A 27,077-nucleotide genomic window follows, 5' to 3' on the forward strand; every position below is an offset into this window, starting at 1 on the left:
TAAGTGACGAAAAACTGGATACATCGGACCTAGATTTGGTATACCTCTTATACAATGGGTCTTGAAAAATTCACTTTTTATACCCTCTGGCTAATTGGGTATATACACTATGATACGGAGAAAATGTTTCTCATCGAAATATTGGGTTTAGACTCCAATGTTCTTTGAACCAAATTCGTTTTAGAAAATTTAAAGTCGATTTACAAATGTCCGTCCGTCTGGCCGGCTGGTGCGCACGATAACTCTCGAAGGGAGTAACTGATTTCATTCAAATTTTGTACATCTTAATATTTCGTCCAAAGTTAGTTCAAGTTCGGAGATGGGGAATATCGGTCCACTCGTTCTAATAACTCCCCCACAAAATGGTCAAAATTGTGCAAAAAATTAATTTTATATTATCATGCGAAGGAATTATACGACTTGAACCATTACCAAGCCTATATGAAGCAAGAAGTTGGGACCCGATTTACCAAGCCTAGATGAAGCAAGAAGTTGGGACCCGTTGGTCCACTCCTTCTGGTACCTCCCCCACAAAGGAACAACATTTTCAATATTTTCAAATCTAACATCAAGCGAATGGAATATCCGATTTGAACCAAGCATTGTACAACCTATTGTGTTTACCAAACCTAGACTAAGTCCGCCGATGGGACCGATTGGTCCACTAATTCTGGTACCTCTCTCAAAAAGGATCAATTTTTTTATTTATAAATGCAATATCAGGCGAATGGAATGTTCGATTCGATCCGAACCTTGTACAAGCTATTATCTTTACAAAGCCTAGATCAAGTCAAGGTATGGGACTCGTCTGCTCTCTCCTCTGGGTCAACCTATACTAATAAAAATGTAAAGTGATTGACGGACTGATTCACTGACTGACTGATTTAACGATTCATCAACGCCCAGACTGCTAGAATCGTGAAATTTGGGGTGAGGATCACTCCTAATCCAAAGGGGTCAGATAAGCTGGGTGTTTTGAAAATTCGTACTAGAACGGAACGTAAAGTACTAAATGTGGGCCCGGCCCCCCTCTGCGTCCGTCCCTGGTTGGATTGGAATATGTACGTAGTTTTGGAATATTTTTACTTATGTGCACGGAAAGTACTAAATCGTACTATAAATGGTACAATTTGGAAGAACCAAAAGAGCTGGTATCCTGAAATTTTGAGTTAGGATCATTGTTGGTGTGTAGGATTGAGGTATGTAGGAAATCGTACCAAATTTGAATTGGGTGAACCGATAGAGCTGGTGTCCTGAAATTTGGAGTTAGGATCATTGTTGGGGTTTAGGATTGGGTTTTGTAAAAGTTTTGGAAATTTGTACTAAATGTGGATTTGGGTGAACCGATGGAGCTGGAATTTGGAAAACAGGTTACTGTTGGAGTGAAAGATTGGGGAATGGATGTGGTTTTTGGAAATTTATACTTATGAGTACTAAATTTGTTACAATTTGAATTTTGGATCCTTGAAGTTAGGATCACTGTTGGGGTATACGATTGGGCTATGTAGAATGTTTTGGAAATTCTTACTAATGTGTACTAAATGGTACCAAATTTGGATTTGGGTGAACCAATAAAGCTGGAATCTTCATGTAGGAAGTTTTGGAATTGTCTACTAATGTGTGCTAAATGACACTAACTATTTGGTACAATTAGGCTTAAGAGTGAACCGATAGAGCTGAAATCCTGAAATTGGGTAATAAAAGTTCCATTGGATTGCATGATGCCAGTAGCAATTGAAATTTTATGAAAACTAAATCTGATACAAATTGAATTTAGGTGAACCGACAGAATCCTGAAATTTGGAGTATGTGGGAAGTTTTGGAAATTAGTACTTATGATTGTTAAAGTAGCTAGTTCTGGAAATTTTTATTAATGTATACTATTACTAAATTTGGATATGGGTGAACATATATTTGAAATTTGGAAACTGTTTTCAAAATAAGTATTACAAGAGCACAGAGAGTAATAAAGATACCCAAATTAGGTTTTAATTCAATTTAAATTAAGTCTACGGGAGTCATAGACATTTTGGTAAATCTTGTGTTACGTTAAACGTCAATGCAATTACCAGTCACATAATCACAGCATGATTTGATTTTAACACCTATGCATATATGTAATCTCCTTGTTTAGACCCATTAGCAAGCAAACCGAAAACAATATGCCCAGCAAGGATAATTATGGCATACATTAGGGCATTACATAAAACTGATATATGACATTTGTATAAATGACGTTGCTGGTGGTTTTCGAATGACTTCGAATATCTTAATTGAATATTCCTGATAACCTGCAGACAAACTCTAGAGGAGGAACAAAAAACAAATCGGGACGAGAAAAGCCACAGAAACATAAGTGTTTATTCCACGACATAGTTCCAGTACCAAAACAAGCAGTCAACATATGACAGCAGCTATTCGACAACAACGACTACATAACATCACCGGTAATTATGCAACAAAAACAATAACAAGTGTTGGCAGGCAGGCAGCGGGCAATTCATATGAGTGGCAAATCGTTTGGCGTTAAAACAACTTCATACATGGTACATGTATGAAAGTACATGTTTGTGGATTCCTGCTGCATTCAGCCGCTAACCGGCAACGACAACAATAATTTGGCCGAATTGTTGTCTTTATTGTAGCTGCTGTTACCATTGTAACAGAGAGATTTTCATTTTTAGAAATGATGCTGATTCAATTGTTTATGCCTTTGTGCAAATTATAAAATTGTTTAAACAAGTCATGTCTTCGCTGCCGCCCTCCGTCCCATGAATGAATGAATTGTTTGGACATATCCTTTTCCTCATCACACGTGAATGGCATCACTTTCATGCATTCGTGATGTTTAGGAGGAGTGGGCGGTTCGTCTGTTTTTGTTTTTCAGTGAACAGTGTTAAGAAATTGTCATAAAAATAACGAAAATCAGATGGTGCGGTTACAAAGGGCCTAAGCTGACTTTTTACTACGAGGCTTCCCAAATATTCAAATCCGATTAAGAGGTATGACTAAAGCCTAATATAAACCAGCAAGAAGTACAATAAAAGTAGTCCAATTGTTGTAGACAAATCCACTTATAAATTACAGGCATCTAACTCTCCCCGATGGGTGACGTAGGGGATTATAGATACCAAGCAGCGGTTCTGATTGACGAGTAACGACTCGCTGTGGCGGATATACTCAGGAAGTGCAAAGCCCATATTATTGCCTTACAGGAAATGCGATGGAAAGGGACTGGCGTAAGAAAATCAGATGATTACGCTCTGTATTATAGTTGTCATGAAAGGATACGTGAATTTGGCTGCGGATTTATGGTTAATAGTAGAATAAAAGACCTCGTCTCCAGATTCATTCCAGTAGATAATTTAATTTCATTTCATTTGCGCTCATGCTCCGGCGAAGATAAAGATGAACAGACATGTTTTACGAGCGCCTAAAACAGCATATTAACGTTGCCCTGGCCATGACATTAAAATTCTGCTAGAAGATTTTAATGCAAAAATCTAAAGGGGAAATATTTTTGGTCCCACCGTGGGAAAATTCAGTCTCCATGAAGAAACATCCGACAAAGGCATGAGATTGATTGACTTCGCCGCAGAAAAAAACATGGTCCTTAGCAACACCAGATTCAAGCATCTCGATATACACAAGGCCACCTGGATTTCTCCTGATCAAGCATCGAGAAATCATATTGATCATGTTGATCATACGAGGAGCGAATATCGATTCGGAACATTACCTTGTGACAGCCAAGCTTCGCACCCGTCTTAATGTAGCAGCAAAGTGCGATGTAAAGTAACACGGAAACTCGACGTCGAAAAGCTGCAAACACAACAGATAATAGAAGCCTACTCCGCTCAACTTGCACACCTGCTTGACGAAAGCACTCCTTGTCCCGATAATAATAATATAGAAGCACAATGGCAAATAATTATCCAGTCTCCGCAAACTTCAGCAAAAGCAACACTTGGGTACCAAAAACCTCCATCAAGAAAAACGTCGTTTCCACGACATAGGGGTCTACGATCGGAAACGACCCGAGTCTTACTCGGTCAACGTCTGTCACCTCAGCCCATTGTGTAAAGCAATAGGGCTGCTACAAAAACAACATCAAGAAACCTGTGGTACGATCAGGAGTGTCATAATGCTACGTAATGCGAAAAACGCGTGTAGGGCAACCCTGCAGACAGTAATATCACGTAATGCGATGGAGAATTATCGGGAGAAAAGGAGAGCCGAGAAACGTATTTTCAGAGAAAAGAAAAAAAGCTGAGCGTGGGCAAATCGAGATGTGCGGGAGTCAGAACGAAGTCCAGAAATTTTACCAACGAGTAAAACACCAAACCGAAGGCTTTTGTGCAGGCACATCCTCCTGTCGAGAGGAAGATGGAAACCTGGTGTTAAATACAGATAGCGTGTTGAGGATCTGGAAGGAAGCATTTTGAAAAGCTTCTAGTATCAAATAGTAGCGACGAAGAAGATACCCCAGAACCAATAAGAGATGACGGTATAGATTGTATACTACCTAGCCAAAATGAGGTTAGAGTAGCAATTAATCGGCTCAAGAACAATAAAGCAACATGTTCCGATTACCAGCCGAACTATTCAAGACGCTGGTCAGGAGCATGCACCAACCGATTAGTACAATTTGGCTTGAGGAATACATGCCCAATGATTGGAACCTCAGCATTCTGTGTCCCGTGCACAAAATATGAGACAAGACAAAATATACGCCCATGTGCTGCATTTCGAGTTTGCTCGAATGTGAAACATTTTCCCAAATTTGGTGTGCTCCATTCCGAATTCCCAAAAAAATATTGGGAATATAATTCGAGCACATATAGCCTTGTGGATTGAAAACGAAATGAGATCGTACGTGTTTTTCTGAGCACGTACACGTTGAAAAAGAACGCTGAAGTAATATTTAATGTGTTTTTACAATATTTATTTAAAAAATACAGTATTTACATTAGTTTTTATAGTAAAATTAAAGAAAATAAAAAAGGGCTCCTTTTATCAAAAACAGCGCGTAACATTTTTCAGATCAATCTGGCAACTCAACCACCATATGATCAAAATAAAAATAGAATCTATAAAAAATCTACTTTTAAGATTTCCAAACGTCCTTTTAATAATGTTTCTCTATCAATCAAAAATGTTTCTAAAGCGTAACCACTGTCCCCCAGAACCAACTATTTTGCATACCATTTCCTCTTTTGTCAATGCTGCCTAGCTGCACTCATATGCCAAATAAATGCATCATGGCTGGATCCTGGTCTGCAGCTGTCCACAGCTTGCATTACCCTCCACAATATTTTACACATTTTGGGCGATCAACACTTATATTTAAATCATTTGCCACTTCCCTCTGCAACCCACCAACAGCCAGAAATCGTAAGGTAGCTGCTAACCGCAGGCTTTCGGGAATGGTACCCTTGTGTATGAAAGGACCAACTTCTCTCAAAATATCCATAAATGCTTATTTTAACACGTTCCAGTATCATTAGACTTTTTCTGGTAGAAACCAGGCATATTTTTTTCTTAATTTTGTTGTTAAACAAATTGCAAATTCCATTGAAACATATGTTTTTTTATTGAACACATTTCGTAACATATTGAACACAGCTATGCTTTCGAGCCGCACTTTCGCTCGAAATTGAGCACACCATTTTGCACATCATGGGAATTTAAAAAAGTATGGGAATTCAAAAACTCTCGGAACATGTCACATGGGCGATAAAGTGCTATTTAGCGTGCTTTGTGAACGACTGAAGCCAATTGTCAATGAGATTATTGGTCTATATAATGTCAATGTATTTTTTTCACAGTAAATTTATGTTTGCAATAGCGAATTTTTTCATTTTGTACTACCGGGCCCCCCCCCCCGAAATGAAATCCTGTGTACGTTGCTGCTAATGCGGCTTCAGGCCTGGCAAATCCACCATTGACCAGATTTTCAATCTGCGCCAAATACTGGAAAAGACCCACGATAAACACATCGACACATTTCACCTATTCGTCGACTATAAAGCCGCATTCGACATCCCTATCCGCTCAGAGATGTTTAAAGCCATGTCTGCGTTCGGCATTCCTGCAAAATTAATACGGCTATGCAGGATAAGTTTAAGTGGCTCATTGCCTGCAGTTAAAGTCTCGGAGCCCTTCAATACCGAACAAATGTGAACAGCAATGTCCCTCTGTACACCAAACAACACATGTTACTCGACTACGTCGTCATAATGGGTAAAATTGGGAGCGGTAACAGCTACCTTTGAAGAAATTGATAAGGAGTCTGCCAAAATGGGAATGGAATGGCGAGAAGACCAAACTGATGGTATTAACGCGAAAGACGTCCAGTGGACTCGGACCAACTGTGGAACTTGAAAACTACAGCTTCGAGGTAGTGAACGATTTTATATACCTCGGTACCGCCACAAACAAAACAAATAATCCGGAGGGTACTTGCGAAAGCAGATGAGGCAGCTTTTGGAGGGTTTACTCTTTCGAGTCGAGCTTAATGATTTAAGTTTGTTTTTAATTTTTTGATGTTTATGCTGATTTCGGCGTGTCGATTGAGGGTTAACATATTAGACAAAAATTTTGCTCACCTTTGTAGCAGTAACATTGCCAAAGACGCAAGGGTTTCGAGAAATCCTAATCCGAATATTTTCAAATCTCTTAAAATGGGGGTATATTAAACATTTAATTATATGGAAAACAGTAGCTTTTAATGTACATATATACATACCATACGCTAGAAAATAAATTGCCCATCAATTAAATATACCACACATATATACACATGTATGTTTGTTTATTGTTTTTAGACTTAATGAATTAAGCTTTTCTTTGTATTTGTTGGTTTGTTTGATTTTCTTTAATTTATTACAATTATAATACTTATCGAATAAAAAAATAATAATTTATCATTATATTTGTTCTTTGTTGTTTTTTTACGATTTTTCTCATCTCTTTTAATGCTTGCGTTTTTGTTTTTTGCATTTATCGCTTAAATTTATTTGCATCCATTCTAGGCTACATTTACATAAAAAATATTAGTATTTTCTTTTTATTATTTATTATTGAATTAGATTTTTGTTATTTTTTGTTTTTTTTTATTTATATAGGCATTTACGCGTGTTTTGTGTTGGTGTGTGTATGTTTTCGTATGTAAGGTGTATGAAAGTGAATCTTCTTCTAAAAAATTTCGATATAATTTTGTTTAACCCCACAAGTTAAAAATATAAAATGTTTTTTGTCGTTCATAATAAAAACACAGATATTTCCGGCTTCCATCCTTAAATGACGTTGTTGGTTTTTTTTTTGCTTTGCTAAAAATTTATGACAAAAATGGATTCGATGCAGCTGCTTCCGGTTTTAACCAAGGCATATTATTGTTATTCTGTAAAATAAAAATGCAAAAGAAAATAAATTAATAGAAGAAAACATAGGAAAAAATAATTTAAATTAAATAAATTTGATAGAATTGTAAAGAAAATCTCATGCAAACATTTTCTTTTGTTTTTGGGAAGGATTAAAAAGGGTGTTACAATAAAATACAACCAATAAGAAGATACTACTGAAACAACTACTACTAAACGTTAAGGTTTGTTTATTTCTATTGTTTATATTAAGAGTATTAGTAAATTTGGCTAAGCGTGTTCTTAAACGGATATTGTGTAACAAATATATTCGTTCTTGTTGTAGTTAATTGTAGTTAATTATGTTTAGTTGTTGTTACCCATTTTTTATTTAAGCGTCCAAGCTTCCATTGATGGCTACAAGATATAAAATTGCAAGGAATATTTAAATTAGCATTAACAATTGTTTTTTTTTTTTGTTTTAAGTTCAAAAAAGGGATTCTTAAAATTAGTATAAGAACATTTTATTTTAGCTTATTATAAATGTAATTTTAGTTTGTAATGCAGGCATTCATAATTTATTCAAAATTGAAATACAATATTTGAGAAGAACAAAATAGCAGATAAAATTCGCCGAATCTTCAGGATTGCAGTTATGTTGGTTACAATTTTAAGCATTATTAGATGTAAGGTAATAAATAAGCTTTTGGCTTTTAACAGTTTTGCTTAAAAAGATTGTAATCTACATAATCTGAAGTATTTCGAATGCCCTAATGAAATAAGTACAAACGATACTTTATAATGTCTCATATCATATATCAAGTTTAATAATTGCAAGAAACCCCCAAATCCGATGAACCAAACATTTTAGAACATAATCGTGTCGTAATGTGATCTTTTAAATGATACTTAAATTTTGAGTAAAAAAAATGCAATGGCGTAATACATGAGCCATCACTGCTTTTGCGTGAGTTTTTGATTAAAAAGAAAACCTTTATTATACTAACTATGCTCTCCCCAAAACTTTAGACATCGACTTAACATAAGACTAAATTACTTTAAAGGGTGCAAAGAGTGGTTGTTGATGAATTTCAAGTAAAAAAGGCGTTAAGTTCGGCCGAACCGACCGACGTTTCCTTTTGTCAATCTTTGTTTTTTGTGTACTTTGTGGTGCCAGTGTTGCCATATTTTCGATTTATTTTGCGAATGCGTTTACGTGAGCCATACAGAGTACCAAATTGTACTCTTAACGCATTTAGCTTTCGCATAGCACTTGCTTTCGCAACGCAATACAGAGTAACCCCCCTGACCTAATAGTTTTAGATCTCCGAAAGTATTATGATTACGACAGATGTACAGATGGAAAAAAACTACTATATAGTCTTAGAATTCCATAATTTGTAGGATATAACTATTAACTATTTAAACATAAAAAGGGTTATATGGGGACTACCTCAAAAAGGGAATCCAAAATACCAAATTACATCCTTTTCGGTTTAGAAACTTGATCAAACTGCCCAAAATACCGAATATGGAGGGATACCTTTATATGGACCGATATTGATATTTTTAATGGGAAGATTAGGTACCCAATAAGAATGCAAAGTACAAAACTACAGCGAATTCTTATAAAAAACACCAAAATTTGGGAGGGTAAGGTGATATGGGGGCTATGACTAAACGTGGACCGATATTTATCAGTTTTGGTAGGAAGATTTGGTTCGTAATAACAATCCAAAATACCAAATTACAACCACTTCGGTTAGAAAAAAAAAACGAAAACTTCGGGGTACCTTTATATGAGGCCTGTCAGAAAAAATGAATCAATGAATCAGAAAAAATGAATCAATTAGTTGTGGGGAAATGTGGTACCCAAAAAGGAAAGAATGTACCAAATCACATGTAATTCCTTTGAAAAAAAAACCCTCAAAACTCCAAAAAAACCTTTATATGGGGGCTATGTATAAACGCGGAACCATATTGATAATTTTTGGTAAGGATATTTGGTTCGAAATTATAACCCAAAATACCAAATTGCATGTAAGTCCCTTAAAATCTTGCTCGAAATCGTCAAAATACCGAAAATTGGGGGCTATGCCTAAACGTGGAGCCAATAGTCCAATATCGAACATGACCTGCCTGCAGACAAAAGAGACGGCGATCTACCTCAATTCGTTAAGATGCAACAGTGATTACAACAGACAGGCAGACATATCTAAATCATCATCGAATGTTACACTGATTAAGAATAAATATACTTCATATGGTCAAAAATTATTATTTCGATAAGTTACAAACGGAAAAACAAACTTAATATGGCCTCCATTCATGTTGGAGGGTATAAAAAACGGTTCATTTCATGGTTGGACCTCAAATCAAAGTAAAATCCTTATAGAATCTAAATTAAAATCAGACAGATTCTGAACATTTTCAAAATAGGGCACATAATTGAGTCAACAAATAATTTTAAAAGGCCTGGAACATGTATATATATATATATATATATATATATTATAAATCAAAAGCTACTATAAATGTAGACCTTTCTACACACCGAAAATACAACATTTGGTTAAAATGGGTGAGAAATAGAAATGTATTGTATTTTCGGCAGACACTGAGAACCTGAAATAATTTATTTCACACACTTGATGAATATTATTTATTATGTAGACGATGAATCCATAAAAGCACAGGGCATTTAACTGTCGTAGCAAATGAATATATAACTCCGAAAAATACAGTTGTTACAATGAACAACATGTAGATATCATTTCAGGATGACTTGTTGGAATATTATTTATTATGTATGAATATTATTTATTATGAAAAATAGACGATGATATCCAGGATGATAACGTCCAAAATTATAGAAATCATAATATGATTATTACAAAATATAATATAATACGTTATTTAGGTAGAAAAATATTAAATGAAAAGCGCAACATTGTTTTGGAATTTCAATAAATTGCAATTATCAACCAGAATACTATTTTAGCAATAACGAAACAATAAACAAAAAATTAAATATTAAAATAAATTAAAATTTATAATAATAGCACAACTCAAAGAAGATCAAAACAAATCACGCTACATTTCCACATCTTGTACTCACTTCCAATTTACACTGGGTACTATTGAAATCATTCGTAGTGTCATAGAAACCATAACCAAAGAGATTTGTGGTCACATTTGTGGACTGTTGATTTAATGGCGTTATGGTAACTCCAGGTGTAGCAGCCAAGGTGGCTGATAAAATTTGACTATAATTAGAGGTGAATGTGGATGACGACGTCGGTGTTGATGTCGATGGCATTGTTGCCGACATCAAATTTGGATTTTTCATAGATCCAATAGCAGCAGTTGATTCTAAAGACGTGTTGTTGTTGTATGAATACGAATTGTTGTTGCCGTAGTGATAGTTGTTTTTGTTCTGATTTTGATTATGAGTTTGATTGTTGACATTAAATACATCAGATTGTATCGGAAAGAAGTTTGCTGCGGGGGTACTGGAATATGATGCAAAGGGTTGGGGCACAGGGGAAGCGGGTGAGGGCGAGGATGGTGGTGACGACTTTAATGATGAATAAATATCATTGTTATTAATTATTTCAACATGAGGATATAGAGAGGGATATGACAGATGTGTCGAAGTATTATTGTTATTTTTGAATAAATCCATAGAATCCATAAAGGTATCATTGCCCAATGTAATATTACGTAAATCATTAACAGAACTATTGAAGAATGTATCAATATTTTGATTGGAATTTGTATCGACTTTAAAGGCATCATAATCACTTTTAGAATTTTTCATTGTATTGGGATAAACGCTATTAAAGACATTACAATTACTGTTATAATTGTAATGATTTGTGTTCATCGTGTGTGATTTAGAATTCATATTAATCGTTGCATTCTCATTAAAAATGTCAGCAGTAAACTGCTAAATATACACGTAAAAGAATGAACGGAAAATTGGGGAACAGCCATACCAAACAAGAAGGAAATTTCAATTTATTTCGATAGGGGAAAAGAGATTGTAGCAATACAAAGATGAATGCAGTTTTGTTTGTTTATTTTGTGTTAAAATAAAAATAAAGAGAAGAAAAATTAAATAAATATTTAAAAGGAAACAAATAAACAAAGCACAAACAAAAAGAAAATGAAAAAATAAGTAATTAAATAAATAGAAATTAGGAAACAAAAATAAATGATCAGACAAATTATATTATTGCTAAAAGATAAACACGATGTTAATTCAATTATTCCCTAATAAAAATTACCGATATACAAATAAACTTCTCAATGACATAATATGTAAATTAGAGAGAAAAATATGCCTAAAAAATCTAAACATTTGTTGTTCTCTTAAAAGAGGATCATTAAGGTATTCTGTAAGAAAAAATTCTTTGTTGAAATTGGCATTCATTACTTTCATGTTAGAAAAACTATGAAGACCTTCAAAGTCTCATACAAGAAAAGCTTTATAACATATAATAAACCTGTGATTAAACGAAGACCAGATCTTCAATAAGTATATCCCACATCAATAAAGAGAAATAACATTCGATTTTCTATCGAAAAAAGAAAGACTAAAAGACTAAACTAAAGCAACTGAAATTGCAAACTGAATAAATGACCTGTATATCTTTATTTATGAACAAGTTATGCGGCATTTATTAACTTTGCAATTTTAGTTGTTTTAGTTAATGCCACCAGTGTATAACAAAAACCGTTTTGTCTTCTATAAAAATCAAGTTAGACGACAATAAGTCCTTTCGGCAATGCAAATTTCTATGAGAAAACCTGAGAAACCCTCTTCCGGACTTTATATAAAGATTTTCCGATAGAAATCAACACCGCCTGTCCAGTAGACAATTTAATCTTCCGAACTTCTAAAAAATACCTCTCAATCTACAGTTCATCTATAGAGGATTGTCTGGTAGAGCTACTGCCTTTTTGACAGCTGCGCTTATTGTATCATATGCTAACCATCAACGTCTATTATTTAACCCATATTTTAACAACAGTAGGGTTAAAAATAATGCAACAATATCCTATAAATGAGGGCACAAAACATTTATTTTCCCTCAATAGTGCTTGGGAATGTGTTTACGACGTAAATAAAATTAAAATTCTGCGAATTTCCAATGAATATTAACTTTGTAGCAACTCAAAGTTTACTGATCTGCACGGAAATATTATTGTTTCATTTTCAGTGGAAATTGCTCAATCACATTTTCTTTTTTGTTCACTAAATTCACATTCCTTTAACTCCCACGACAAAAATCTCAATTAAATTCCTTTTACCAATTTATTCGATCCAAAGCTTACGGTTTCCCAATCCCCTACCAATTCAGAATAACAAAAATAATTGTACAAAAAATGTGTGTCCCTCCGCACTTACCTGTGACGCTGTAATAGTATTACTAGCTGGTGCCCATGGATCTTGTTGCATAGTCATTTGGAACGATTGTTGTTTCAGTTGATTAATGGACGGCACCTAAAATAAATATGGCAATCAAATGAATTTAGTTAAATTCTTATGAAAACAGTTATTTGTTCAACGTACTGCTGGTTGTTGTTGTTGGAACAAATTTGTTTTTGGTGGTATAACAGTATCACTAAATGGATTATAAGCTGCGGCATTTGTTGTGTTTTGGGGTACTGCGGGCTTTATTAAATTATCTAAATTGACCAAACTTGAATTTTCACCCAAAAATGCCTGTGGATCTTTGAGAGGTCTCTTCGATGTAGCTCCTGTCGATGCATTAACTGTTGATGTGTTCTTTGTCGATAGGGGATCCAAATCATCAAGGAGATTAGCTGTAAGGGAAGGAAATGTATATAAATATGGTGTTCTAAGTAAAAACACAATTTGTTTATGAGAACAAAGTTAACATTTACCATTATTATTGCTGGCATTTGATTGTGAATTGGTTGCAGTCAAAAGATCACCGGTTAAAGTTTTGTTACGATTTGTTATTATATCGAATTCATCCAAATCAGGAGATGGCTGTAAAGAAATAAAAGTGAGTATTAGGACTATTTGTGGCAAAAAAAAAAAATGATGTGTTGATGCAAAAATCAATAGATATAAAATCCTAAGTTCTACCTGCCTTGAGTATTTTGAATGTAAAGACAAAATCTTTGCTGTTTTGTCAATATGAGTCCTTTTTGGTATAATTCCCATTGGGAGACTAGACATTCTTAAATGAATATATATTTTTGTGTAACGCCTATTTGATGTAATTCGTTATTTTGTTTTTTTTTCGTGTTTTTATAAACTATACACTTTTTTTTATCAACATAATGATAAAGTAGACAAGGAATTATATATCTCTAAGCTTTTGTCTTATATGTATTAACTGTGAATTAATTGTATATATTAAAAGCAATAAACAGAAATTAAAGATCTACAAAATATATAATCCATAATATATATTTTTGCATCTACGTTGTTTTAGCACATTAGCCTTAAAACCCGCCATTTCTGTTCTACAACGGATTAATTGTTATTCGAGTTTCAGTCCCAAAAATCTCTTTTAATTTTTGTTTCACTTTGCAACTGGCTTTGTAGTACTAACCTTAACTTGTGGATTTTCTATGCTCTTCCAAGGATCACTATTAGTATCGTTAGTTTTAGGTGCCCAAGGATCATCGTTTACCAATGTCTTGGGCGGTGTTGCAGTCACAGATGGTTTATTACTCTCCGTTAACCAAGCATCGACAGATGCAACATTTGCCGCTGCTGTTGCTGTGGGCTTCGACGACGAAAGCCAAGGATCAGCCGTAACAGCGGCGGCAACGCCATGACTATTGCCATTTGTTTGTAACCATCCCTCGGTCGATGACCCTGATGTTACAGATGGTGATTGTGTACGCATACCCCATGCTTCAGCACCATTTGTACCATTACTATTCATGGCTAGAGCTGCACCCATGCCACCAATAGCTCCCATATGAGCGGCACTTAATGGTGTGGAACGTGATGTAGATGCTGGCTGCCAGGGATCTACAGGCGGTGATGCTGTACCAGTCCAGGGATCGGACATTTGACTGGCTGCCCTTGCCGGCGTAATCCAAGGATCCGTAGTAGTTGTAGTTAAACCGCCAGCGGCTAAACCCAATGGTGGACTTGAAATACTTGTAGCTCCCAATTGTATATCCAAAAGATCCAGTAGGTGTGATTGAGGTTCCTCCTGTTTTTTAGGTTGTTGTGGTTGGTGTTGAGTGTTTTGCCTAGAATGTAATTCATTCCTTTATGAAAAATGGTAATCATGCCTCCTCCATGTGAAATGGAAAACACATAAGAATAACCTACTTGAAGTCCTGTTCACTTTGGCTCAAAGCTAGTTGCAGGCGTACATCATCACTGCGACGCTTAGCTTCCTCCTGTTCGGCTTCTTCGCGAGACATGGCCATGGCCAATTGTAGTTGTAACTCCTCCTCGCCAGCAGTTTGTGGGCGTACCATTTCCAATTCAGAGGTGGGTTTTGTGGGTTCCTCTTGCCATCCGGGTGGCATATCACGTGCAACGGGGCCATCAATATAACCATCACTACCAAATCCACTGGGATATTGGGCAAAACGCTCCTTGGCCTTCAGCGCTTTAATACGTTCATTCTTTAGACGTTCATCGTCCTTAAGGAGATTAACCAATTGCTTGGCCTTTTCGCGGACATGATTGCCCTGATCTTTGCCCTCCTCATGATAGACAAATTCACGTAATGTCTGTATGGCGAAAATATTCTCTTTACATTGTTGGGCAACCTTCTCGTTGCCAGTTTTGATGAGATATTCCAGAAGAATTAATGCTTTGTAGACGTGACGCCAATTTTTGCCATGATCATTGAGACGTTTCCAGATCATTTGCATGATTTCGGAAAATGCTACCACATTATTTGTTAATTCGGCCAGTTCGGCCATAATTGTGGCCGAAGGACCCCATGGGTCGTTCGATGTGGCCTCTCGTACTTTGACCTGAACAAAGTGAAAACAAATTGATTACTAATTTTATTTGGAATATTAAAAAAAATACTAACCTGGGCATCGGAATAATTGTGGGCTAAATTCTTGATATTGCGTCGTAGACCTGCCACATTGACTTGCATATCGTCCTTATGTTTTCTCACTTGAAAAAGATAGAAAGAAAAAGTTATTATTTTCGGTGTTAAAATAAATAGCACTGGAAAAAGAAAATAAGTACAGAGAAATTACTGATTTTTTTAAGTTTTCCAATAAAAGTTATGTTTGCACGCTTTTACTAGGAATTTTTTGTTTAAAATATTCAACAGCTCATTAACTATCGAAACCGTTCCATTGAATTATTGAGTTACAACTGAATAACGTAAATAAGACTTCTGTGAAAATGTCCACTAATAAGGAAAAGCCTTACAAGTTTTTTTGTTTTCTTTTTTTTAACAATTTGACAGCAGTCTGAGTGACACTAAAGACTTTATAATAGTACCATACCGCGTTTGCGTCACATGTTGTGCAAAATACAATGTTTATTTTTTTGTGCATTGCACAAGCTATGTAAATTTAACGCATATAACATCCTCTCCCCTTCTCTTTAGAATATTACATGTTGATTGAGATAATGATTGAATCGGTTTGCTTTACGTTATTAGATTTGATAACTAATTTAAACATAACTTTTATTGATTATTTTTACATAATGTAAATGTTTTTTTATATATAGGCAATTTTGACACATGCATTTCGCTGATGATGAATAATTAATTATTAGGGATAATTTGATTTATTTGTGCTAAAAGTTGCCCATTAAAAAACATTTACTGATTTTATAACAAAACAAAAATATTAATTTAGTACTTATGTATAAAAAAAACTCATAAGTTGTTTTTATGTGTAAAATAAAAACCAAACAATTAAACGTAAATAAATTGTGTGTTTTTGAAAACAGTTTGCATTTGAATTATAATGTATTTTTTTGGAATTTAATTTTAATGCGATTACTAAATCAAATAATAAAATAAAAACAAATACCACAAAACAAACATGTATACGTGATATGATGACTGACTGAACTTCGTTAAAAATTGGTGTGGTAGTGTAAACGCCAAAGTTTTTATAGTTAAAAACAATTATGTTAATAAAGTGTTTATGGTGATTATCTTTTTTGGATTTATGTGTAATTTATGTAAATTATTATAGTTGCCAGATAAATTTCCTTTTTCGTGTTGTTTGCATAAAAAAAATCATTTATGAGGGCTACCCATTGGGAACGGGAAACGCCAATTGACACCCAATTCACTTGGAAATGTCGATTTGACCTTCAATGTATTATTAACCTGCAATACATTTTTCAGGCGGATAGGCGAGCCTGTGCTATACGAAATTTGTCCTTTATCTGAATATATAAAAGAGCTAAGTGAGTGACTGACGGATCATCGCCCAAACGAAACGGCTGAAGCTAAAAGCTTGAAATTTTAAGTATGGGTTGTTGTTGGTGTATAGACATGAGAAAAGGCTGGGTTTTTGGAAATTCTAACTAGAAGGGTACGAAAAGTACTAAAATAGTCTAGAATTCTGAAATTTGGATTGTGAGTCGCTGCTGGAAAGTTTGTGTTGTAAGTGTACGAAAAATACTAAATATTTCTATGGCTTCCACATCTTTCCTATAATTGAGCCATTGCCATATATATGTGTAACACATATGAAAATGCAGGGAATAGCGAGTTGTTCCTTGAAGAAAGATTTGCTTCCTCAAACTTTCCCAGCAGGCAGATTGAGTAAGTTGAATACGGGAGCACATTTAATAAAGAACAATTACAAATTGAATGCGTTCCCAATTTTCCTTTTGGGTGATTTTTAAAAACATAATTTGTCAAATTCATATTGACACTAGTATTACGCTGGAATCAAATCAGCTGGGACTTGCTGTTACCTTTTATAATTGTACCATGATATATAGATAGAATTTTGATTTTTTATATGGAATACAGGTTGGGAAGTTTTGTTGATGTATAGGCATGGTTTTAGAAGTTCGTACTTATATGTACGAAAATAACTAAATGGTACTAAATTTGGTACTAGTTGGATTTATATTTTATATGGAATACAGGTTGGGAAGTGGTGTTGATGTATGGAAATAGTTTTAGAAGTTCGTACTTATATGTACGAAAAAAACTAACAGATTGAGCTGGGGTCTTGAAATCGGGAATTAAAATGACTGTTAGACTATATGATTGAGGTAGTAAATTTAGTATAATTTGGACTACATGACACAAAATTTGGTACAGTTTGGATTCCTGAGATTTTCGAATTATTTATGTTTACGAATAGCGTTTGAGCGAAATGAGCGTTTTTTTAGTATAACTTATCGCAACACATAGTGTAAGGTTTTTTTTTTGTTTTTGCAATTTACTGCATAATAATGTGGATTTTAAACAAATGTGAAAATAATTGTTGTTCGCTCTTCTCTCGAGTTGGTTCTTTACTCTAACCTAGGTCCACAAGATATAATCTTCTAAAATGTCGCTTGAAAATTTCAGCCTGAAGACAAAAATCATTGTTGACAAACATAGAGTCTTCTATCATTGGAGACCTATAGGGCAATTCTACTTCGGTTTCCCGCTATTATAGTTAATTGATTATACCGACAAAGATGCGACATTCTAACACGATTCTGGCGTGTCTTTATTATCTTGAGCTATAAAACCAGAAAAAATCACTAGATATTCTCCAAAATGGCGCTTTCACGATATCAGTTGAAAGAGAAGAAAACCATTATTTGTAATGTCATTTTTACCAGAACCTTTGTTAACTACTTAGGTGCGCCTCACGGTAGACCAACTCAAAATTCTAGCCTTGCAAAAATAATTGGCTTACTAATATCGATAATATGTATGAATTGACTTTAATCGATGTTAGTATGTATATCATCTTTTAGTATGATGATGTCTTAAGATCCTCTCCAATAGGATGAAATATATATCATACCAATTTATACATCAGTAAAAGTTTAATTTTAACCTAAGGTTCCGATCTTTTGGAAATGCATTCCTCCAACCTAATTTTCTTAATATAAGCAGATTCGCATTCTTCATTATGGGACCTTATTGCTGAAACATTAATGATATTGTCTTTGTAAAACATTCTGGCAACACATAGTGTAAGGTTTTTTTTTTTTGCAATTTACTGCATAATAATGTGGATTAGAATAAATAAACAAATGTGAAAATCATAAATATATACATACATATTTGTAAAAATGTCTAAAACATTATTGACATGATTGAAATAAAAATTAGAGACGAGTTATTATGACTGAGGTGCGGATATCGAAAATCGAAATAAAAATACAACACATTTTCAATAAGAACTTACTTTTCAAGCCTTTTTATTTGTTTATTCTGTTTATGAAAAAGGCTGTCTTGCGAGAAAAAGCTTTTTGCTGTTTTGGAAGTATTTGTTTTTTGTTATTGGAAAAGTTGGTTAGAACTTTAATTGGCGTTTGTTTGTTTAGTGCTCCAAAAGCAAGCTGAGAGAAAGATTAAATTTATAAGAACAAATTTAAAGCAATTTTTAATAAATATTAATTTTTTATTTTAGGAATTTTATTTGCAAACTTTGATCCTATATATGTAAAGAAATAACAAATGAAATGGAAACCATTAAATATATTGAAATTAGAAAATAATTAACAATAAAAAAGGCATTCGTTAATGGTCGAGATAAAAAACATTAACGGGTCTGGGGATAACATAAATACAATTAACATGGAGTAAACAAAACAGAAACTTGTTCCTTAGATACTACTTAGGGCTAAAAATCTATTCTTTTGTTTATTCCTTAAGTATGAATAAAATTTAAGGTATGACATATATAAGAACAATTGAGGAAAGGGTATATAAAAAACAAACCATACGCAAAAGATCCTATCTTTATGGAAGACCTGTAAAATTATCTTCATCTTTATATATTTTGATTTGACATGGGAAAATATTTTTTATGTAAAAGGCTTATACAAAATTCTTCAGTGTGTAGAATTTCTCCTATATATTATCTATCGCTTCTAAGGAGACTTCTTGGAGGTATAGGAATTCGATTTATCTTCAGGTCACAGTGAGTCGTCTTCTATTCATATATCCATATGTCATTTTTATGCACTATTACAATTCTTATTTACAATTTGTATTAAAAATTAAAAACAATACAATTATTTAAATTTTCTGTTATTGTTCTTTGTTCAATTTTTTCGTTGTCAAGGGTCAGTCACTGTCGAGGTCATTCATTCATATTGGTTTGAACATTATTACACTTGCGCTGTTATAAAGACAAATGAATACGGCCGGCATAACAAAGGGGATTCAATCAAAGTACTTTTACTAATATTTTGTTAAATTGGGAATAAAGTCGGATATAAGGTAAGGAAGAAACTATTTTATTACACAGCAACTATATTATTGTCACAGTAGACAAAAGCAATTAGGCAGATTTGTTTTTGGAATGAAAAATTTTATTTCAATTGACTTGGTGACCAGACAAAAGAAACCATAATAGTGTTTCGAAATAACTAGACATAATGGAATAGATCGATAAATTAAACTACGAAGAATATTCAAAGAAATTTTGAAAAAAAAAAAATATTATGGAGGGTATATTAATTTTGTCATTCCGTTTGTAACTCATCGAAATATTAATTTCCGACCCTATGAAGTATTTTTATTCTTGATCAGGGTAAAATTCTAAGTCGATCTAGCCATGTCCATATGTCTATTGTAAACACGCTATCTTCTGAAGTAATTGAGATAAGGTGCTGAAATTCTGTCTTTTGTCTGCAGGCAGGTCAAGTTCGAAGGTGGGCACGTTTAGGCATAGCTCCCATATAAGGGTACCCCCCAATTTTCGGTATTTTGGGGTTCTTGAGTGCGTTTTTCAACCGAATTTTCTGAAATTCAGTACATTGAGTTTTTATTGCGTACTAAATGTCTCCACAAAATATTATAAATATAGGTGGTAGCCCTTAAATAACGGTACCTCCTAATGTTCAGTATCCACCGAATTGGCTGTAATTTAATATTTTGAGTTCTTAATAGGTTCCAAATCTCTCCACAAAAAATTATGAATATAGGCCAATTTTTTCGGGTAGCCCCCATATAAGGGCACCTCCAATGTTCGGTATTTTGGGGTGCTTGAACTTATTTAGGCCTAGGCCTAGCCCCTGTGTGGGGCGTACCAGATGGAGTAGACCGATATTCCCCATCCTTGAACTTGAACTATGTATGAAAGAAACAAAAGGAAAGGCAAAGTTTGGATGAAATCAAAATGTTCATATGATAACGAACTATTTTCCCTGTTATTGAATAATACGACTTGACCAATATGTGAATTCAATTAAATGGTTCCACACGCCGCTCAACTCAAGCGAATATGACTTTAGACGTTTCTATGGAGCTAAGCGAATACCATGTTCAACTCTTGAGTACTTAAAATCAATCAAAATTTCGGGAGACATATCCACATCTCTACATATTTGATCCGAATTTTAAGTTTATAATACGAATTTCTACACCAGTTTTAAACACCGGTTTAAACTTGTATGCATATCATTTGGGAGCTAAAACAATTGCTAATCAAATGAAAAAAAATATCTGCTTAAGTGCTAATGGGATAACTACATTATTTCCAAAAAAGAAATAAGCTGCGTTGTAGGTTTCCCATTAACAAAACAAAAATTAACGTTGTAGATTTTTTATTCTACATTATAGATATACATTTTTATTCGAAAAACATAATGTTTGAAGCTAAGAACCTTATCCACTTTATATCAAGGTTTTGCTATTCAAATTCACCTTCAATTATTGAGTATTGATAACTCGCTGCTTTTTATTAACACTTGAACGTAAACAAAACAAAAAAGTTCCCCTTCTATAGGTTTGTACTCATATAACCCACCACTTATTGCAGCAGTTGTGTGAACTAATTTTGTATTAAAAAAAACAACTACTACAACAATTGCAAATTAAGAGCAGTGATGACTCAATCTTAGAAATACCTTCATTTCTAGGGGTATGGGGTTTTTTATCTTATCAACGAAACTAAAAAAAAATAAAATCAGTTTATTCACAGACAAACAAAATACGTAGTAAACATGTGAGGAACTAAAAACAAAGTATGAAAAGTCAAAATACGAAAACACGAAGAAGAAAAAGAAAACAAATAAAATTCGTTAAAAACCAAATGCAAATTAAAAAAAATTAAATAAAAAACAAAGGCAATTTTTTGGATATAATTTAAATGTATAAAAGAAAGTATTTCAAGATGAGTGTATGTGGATTTTACTTTTTAAATGACACAAATATTTGCATAAAGATCAATGACCAGTTATGACAAGGTCTCAAAACAAAAGTCACATATAATATACATATGTTTGAGTTTTGCAAAGAGTTGATCCACTTTATAAAAAATACACAAACAAAATCTAATAAAAATGAATTAATGAATAAAGTTCAAAATTTGTGCCGGCCATTTTTTTTTTTTTTTTGTCAGATTTTTAAATGACTGAAGTGCAATTTGAAAAAAGCCAATGTTTTGTTTTTTATTTCCTTTACAAGAGCGGATATAAAGTTTGTATAATTTATTAATTTATTTCACAAAGGCAGTATTTTGCATTTTTGAGTGAACAAAATTGTCACAAAGAAGACAAAGAAAGAAATTGCTGTTAGGTTTTATATTGCCTGCAATTTGGATCTATGTCTGACGTTACAAAAAATATCAAAATAAAACACACTTGTAGAAATAAAAAAATAATAACAAAAAATGCGAAAAATATTTATATGATAAACGTTTAGGTAAACATTAGAAACTCTTGGGATTTTGTGATAAGCGAGCGAAATGGTTCTAGAATAAGTATATACAATCTGCTATATTGCTAAACACTTATCAAGAAATATGTATATTTTTTTGGATGACAAAAATATTTTGCACAATTCATTAAATCGTAAAATAAAGGTGGCATTGTTTGGATTTTCTATTAAAAAAAAAACATAATTATACATTAATGAATAACAAGTTTGGAGATTTTACAGTCTTCGTGCTTTCCGTTTAAGGAGTAGATTTTCTTGGAAAACAATCCTGGGTATGTAGCTTCTTTGTCTAGGCGATCTATTAATATATACAATAAAATCTAGATAAGGCAAAAATCATAGCAAACGTGAAGGCTACCAAACTGGTTAAATAACTATGTCTATATATGAAGAGTGGAAATAAGTGACATTTTTTCCATCCGTATATAAAGTATATGGAGACAATCGAATTTATTTGGCGAGAATCGATCTGTAGATGCCAAAAATTGTAAGGCCTGTGCATTTTGGTTTCGCTCGTTCCGCTGCTGTAAGAGAAAGTGTTGCTCAAAACCTGATTGTGTCGATTCCTATTCGTTTTCATCAAGATCTACACCTACATCGTCGAGGTACATGGAATGGGTGCTTGATAAATGATAAATTATAGTCACTCCGTTTAGAAAATTGATTTAACAACTATGTAGTTTAAGGGCTGTATAAAAACTCGGAACTTCACCTATTTCCATTTTTATAGATCATTTTTAAATGGATTTTATTACAATAACATATGCCTGGTTTTCAATTTAGACTTACTGCCAAAAAATATGAAAATGGTTAGAAACAACAGCACTCCGATAGAACAGCTAATTACCAGTGATTGAGAAAATAATTATAAGTTTATTTTATGCAACTATATCAGTAGTGACAATTCAGCACGGAAAAAGGATGCAAAAGAACATCAGTTCGTACTGATCAACAAATTGCCATAGCAGTAAAAATACCCATTTAAGAGTTCAACGGAATTTGTGAGACGGTTATCTTAGGATATAACCATAAGAACAGAGCATGGACGAGCTATGGTAGCAGGCCAACATGCCCGGAAACTATCAAGAATGTTCTTTTATTTCTGAAAAGAATCGGAAAGCCAGATTGCCTTTTTAAAAGCTCATATTAATTGGAATTCGACTCAGTGGAGAAATATTATGCTCTCGGATGAATTAAAATTTAATATTAAAGATTCAGATTTAAAAAAAGATATACCGTGAAAAATTCCAAAAATTAAAAATATTAAAAAATGAACAATAATTGTATTGGGCTGTTTTTCTTTTTATGGAGTTCGATATATTTGCAAGATTTATGAAGTAATGGGTCGGATTGTTAACGAAAATGTGTTGGAAATTGTTATGATTCCCTTTGCCGAAGAAAATATACCGCTTGACATACACCAAAACATGTCAAAGACTAGTTGTGGGAGTCAAAATTCAGAGTTTTGTATTGTCGAACATAATCATCAGATCAACGGCAATATAGGGATACGTTTTTGGTAGGAGGAACCTTAAAAAAACAAATTTAAAAAATGGTGGCACAATTATATAAAGGCTACCCGAAAACTCAATGAGAATTCAAAATATAAAATTATAGGCAATTTGTTTGAAACACGAGCCTGGGAAATACCCTAATCATGGGATCAATATTGATAATTTTTAGTATGAATATTTTCTACCCAATGAAAAGCCAACATACCAAATTACAGCTGATTAGGTTGAAGAAAAAGCCTAGAACATTCAAAATAGCCAATTTTTGGGGGGTACCGTCATATGGTAGATACTCCTAAAACATGGACCTATATTGATAATTTTTAGTAGGAAAATACTCTACCCAGTGAGAACCAAAAATACCAAATTATAACTTATTATATTGAAACGCGTGCCAAGAACATTCAAAATAACGGATATTGAAGGATACCCTTATATGGTGACTACCCTAAAAAGATGACCAATATTGATAATTTTTAGTAGGAAGATTTTCCATCCAGTGAAAAGCAAATATACCAAATTACAGCTGATTAGGTTGAAAAACGTGCCCAAAAGCTTCAAAATACCGAATTTCTAGGTATTTTCAATATTGCGAACTCTATCTGAATTTCAACAGGCAGACGAACGGGCATGGCTAAATCGGCATAGAATTTTATTCTAATCAAGAATATATATATATATATATACTTTATGGGGTCTTAGATGAATATCTCGAGGTGGCAAATTTAATAAACACTCCACCTTGAGGTTATATTAAATTTTATTATTATTATTTATTATTTTTTTTTTTTTGTATTAAAAAGATTTTATATGTATTTTATTTAGGTCTATATAATGATCCCAGTGAACATTTGAAAGCCCATATCCAAGAAAGTTTAGACTTGTCGAAAAAGAATTACATTTTTGTTATCAGGACTCCACATCGTAAAACTGAGAGTAACACAAGAAGAAAAGCTATGTAATGGTCCCAATGAAAATTTGAAATCCCATATCTAAAGGAAATAAAATTACGTTTTTGTTACCAGGACTTCACTTCCCAGAACTGAGAGGAGAAACAATTATATTCATTCATATCACATTATATCGAATTGGAATTTTAAGAGAAATGACATATTTTATATTTACATACATATTTAAAAATTTATTTTTAAAACTTCGTGATATCTAATTAAGATAATACGTCAACCACATCAAAATGCCATAATAAAATACATTTAAATAAACTACTTTCTTTAGAATCCAGTATTATGTTCAAAAATAAAAATAAGTAAATTGCTAAATCTAATGGTCAACTACTTTCTATTCAGTTTTACTAATGACACACACACACTCTCCCAAAACACATCGACTAAACTATCAAAGAAAGGCAATTGGAAAGCTTTCAAGAGCGTACGGTCGGCCGGTCGGTCGTTCGGTATAAAAATAAAATAAACATATTTCCGGTTTTTCTGAAATTTATAAACAAAGTAATATTGACAGAAAGGGGAGGTTGGTGGAGAGCAAGAGGGGTAGGCAAAACAAAGTGAAGACGAGAATGAGAAGAAAATAAAGACATATACAAGATGGAAAACACAAACAGAAAAACCCTGCTGCTCCGTTGGTCAACAAATGCACCGACTAAAAGAGGGGTGGGTGGTTGATTGTCTGCTTGTTTACTTGGAAAAGAGAGACAACAGAAAAACAAAAAAAAAACAAAATAATGTAAAAATAATATTAAAGACAACAACAATTCAATATACAATAAACCACGTACTATGTACATACAAACTACAATTGCATTAAATTAAATTAAAAAAAGGAAAAAAAGGAATTTCATTTATAAAAAATATTCAATTTTTTTTGTTTGTTTGTTTCGGACTCACCTGTATGCAGAAAAGCAGAAACGGCAACAAATTATAATGAAAATAAAATTAAAAAATTTACGGGCGTTACACTCGTCGTTTGTGGAATCTTCGTCTGTTGGTTTGTTGTTGTTGCTGTATTGTTTTTGTTAACTTTGTAATGTTTCTGGCCGACTGATGAACCCAATCAACCAAATCCAACGGGGAGGTGAAATGTGCAACAGCGAAAGAAGAAAACAAAAATAAGTAATAAGAAGAGCAAGAATAATGTAATGGACTAGCGAGCGAGCTACCTAGCGACCAGCCAAAACGATAATGGTGGTAATGACGGTAAGCGTAACGTAACGAACGAGACACAAACGTCCAAACACACACACGCACTAGGTGAGGTACGATGAGTGAGCAATGAAGAACATAAAGCAGTGTCACACTTACAAGCTGTTCTACTCCTGAGCAGCTGTGTGTGTTTTGCAATGCTGGAACGATCAGATCAAGTGACTGGCTGGAATTGGGAGGTAGGGCGGGCGGCAGTGGATCACAAAAACAAAAAAATATTCAACAAATCTTAGGGAATGATGAAAAATACGTAAACGGGTACTTAATGTATGCGCTGGTGGTGCAGCAATCTGTCGCAGCAAACCACTACAATATGTTGTTCGAACAAAACGACGAAGTTCACACTACAAAAATATGGCGAACCCACGCAAAGCTATTGTAAAATATATCTCGGCGGCTCCACAAATTTATTAATTTGTTAACTTTCTTTGTAAAATCTCGTTCGCTTTTGATATCTTTCAACCGCTTTCTTTGCTATTTAGCTGCCATAATAAAATACATTTAGCTGCCATAATAAAATACATTTAAATAAACTACTTTCTTTAGAATCCAGTATTATGTTCAAAAATAAAAATAAGTAAATTGCTAAATCTAATGGTCAACTACTTTCTATTCAGTTTTACTAATGACACACACACACTCTCCCAAAACACATCGACTAAACTATCAAAGAAAGGCAATTGGAAAGCTTTCAAGAGCGTACGGTCGGCCGGTCGGTCGTTCGGTATAAAAATAAAATAAACATATTTCCGGTTTTTCTGAAATTTATAAACAAAGTAATATTGACAGAAAGGGGAGGTTGGTGGAGAGCAAGAGGGGTAGGCAAAACAAAGTGAAGACGAGAATGAGAAGAAAATAAAGACATATACAAGATGGAAAACACAAACAGAAAAACCCTGCTGCTCCGTTGGTCAACAAATGCACCGACTAAAAGAGGGGTGGGTGGTTGATTGTCTGCTTGTTTACTTGGAAAAGAGAGACAACAGAAAAACAAAAAAAAAACAAAATAATGTAAAAATAATATTAAAGACAACAACAATTCAATATACAATAAACCACGTACTATGTACATACAAACTACAATTGCATTAAATTAAATTAAAAAAAGGAAAAAAAGGAATTTCATTTATAAAAAATATTCAATTTTTTTTGTTTGTTTGTTTCGGACTCACCTGTATGCAGAAA

The 27,077-nt window shown here is 33.5% G+C and overlaps 1 protein-coding gene across 1 annotated transcript; it reads right to left on the reverse strand.

Annotated features, from left to right (window-relative positions):
* Positions 1-7,741: 7,741 nt before the first annotated feature.
* LOC133327704 (epsin-2) lies at positions 7,742-25,653 on the reverse strand. Its single transcript, XM_061536254.1, has 8 exons — positions 25,578-25,653; positions 15,413-15,501; positions 14,692-15,350; positions 13,955-14,627; positions 13,275-13,383; positions 12,940-13,193; positions 12,775-12,870; positions 7,742-7,778 (listed from the first exon to the last, which is right to left on the reverse strand). The coding sequence occupies exons 2-8, from the start codon at positions 15,479-15,481 to the stop codon at positions 7,749-7,751; spliced, it is 1,890 nt and encodes a 629-aa protein (XP_061392238.1). The 5' UTR covers positions 15,482-15,501; positions 25,578-25,653; the 3' UTR covers positions 7,742-7,748.
* Positions 25,654-27,077: the final 1,424 nt, after the last annotated feature.

The sequence above is a fragment of the Musca vetustissima genome, unplaced genomic scaffold (assembly GCF_032173495.1).
Source record: "Musca vetustissima isolate MV318-11 ecotype Yass unplaced genomic scaffold, APGP_CSIRO_Mvet_v1 utg29964, whole genome shotgun sequence".
NCBI classification, from domain to species: domain Eukaryota; kingdom Metazoa; phylum Arthropoda; class Insecta; order Diptera; family Muscidae; genus Musca; species Musca vetustissima.

Excerpts from the sequence above, each read along its gene's own strand:
- LOC133327704 (XM_061536254.1), bottom strand. The coding sequence starts at position 15,481 with ATGCAAGTCAATGTGGCAGGTCTACGACGCAATATCAAGAATTTAGCC. Across the intron at positions 13,384-13,954 it reads TAGAAAATCCACAAGTTAAG|CCATCTCCTGATTTGGATGA; the intron begins GTTAGTACTACA and ends ATTTCTTTACAG. Across the intron at positions 7,779-12,774 it reads ATACTATTACAGCGTCACAG|CCATCAATGGAAGCTTGGAC; the intron begins GTAAGTGCGGAG and ends TATATCTTGTAG.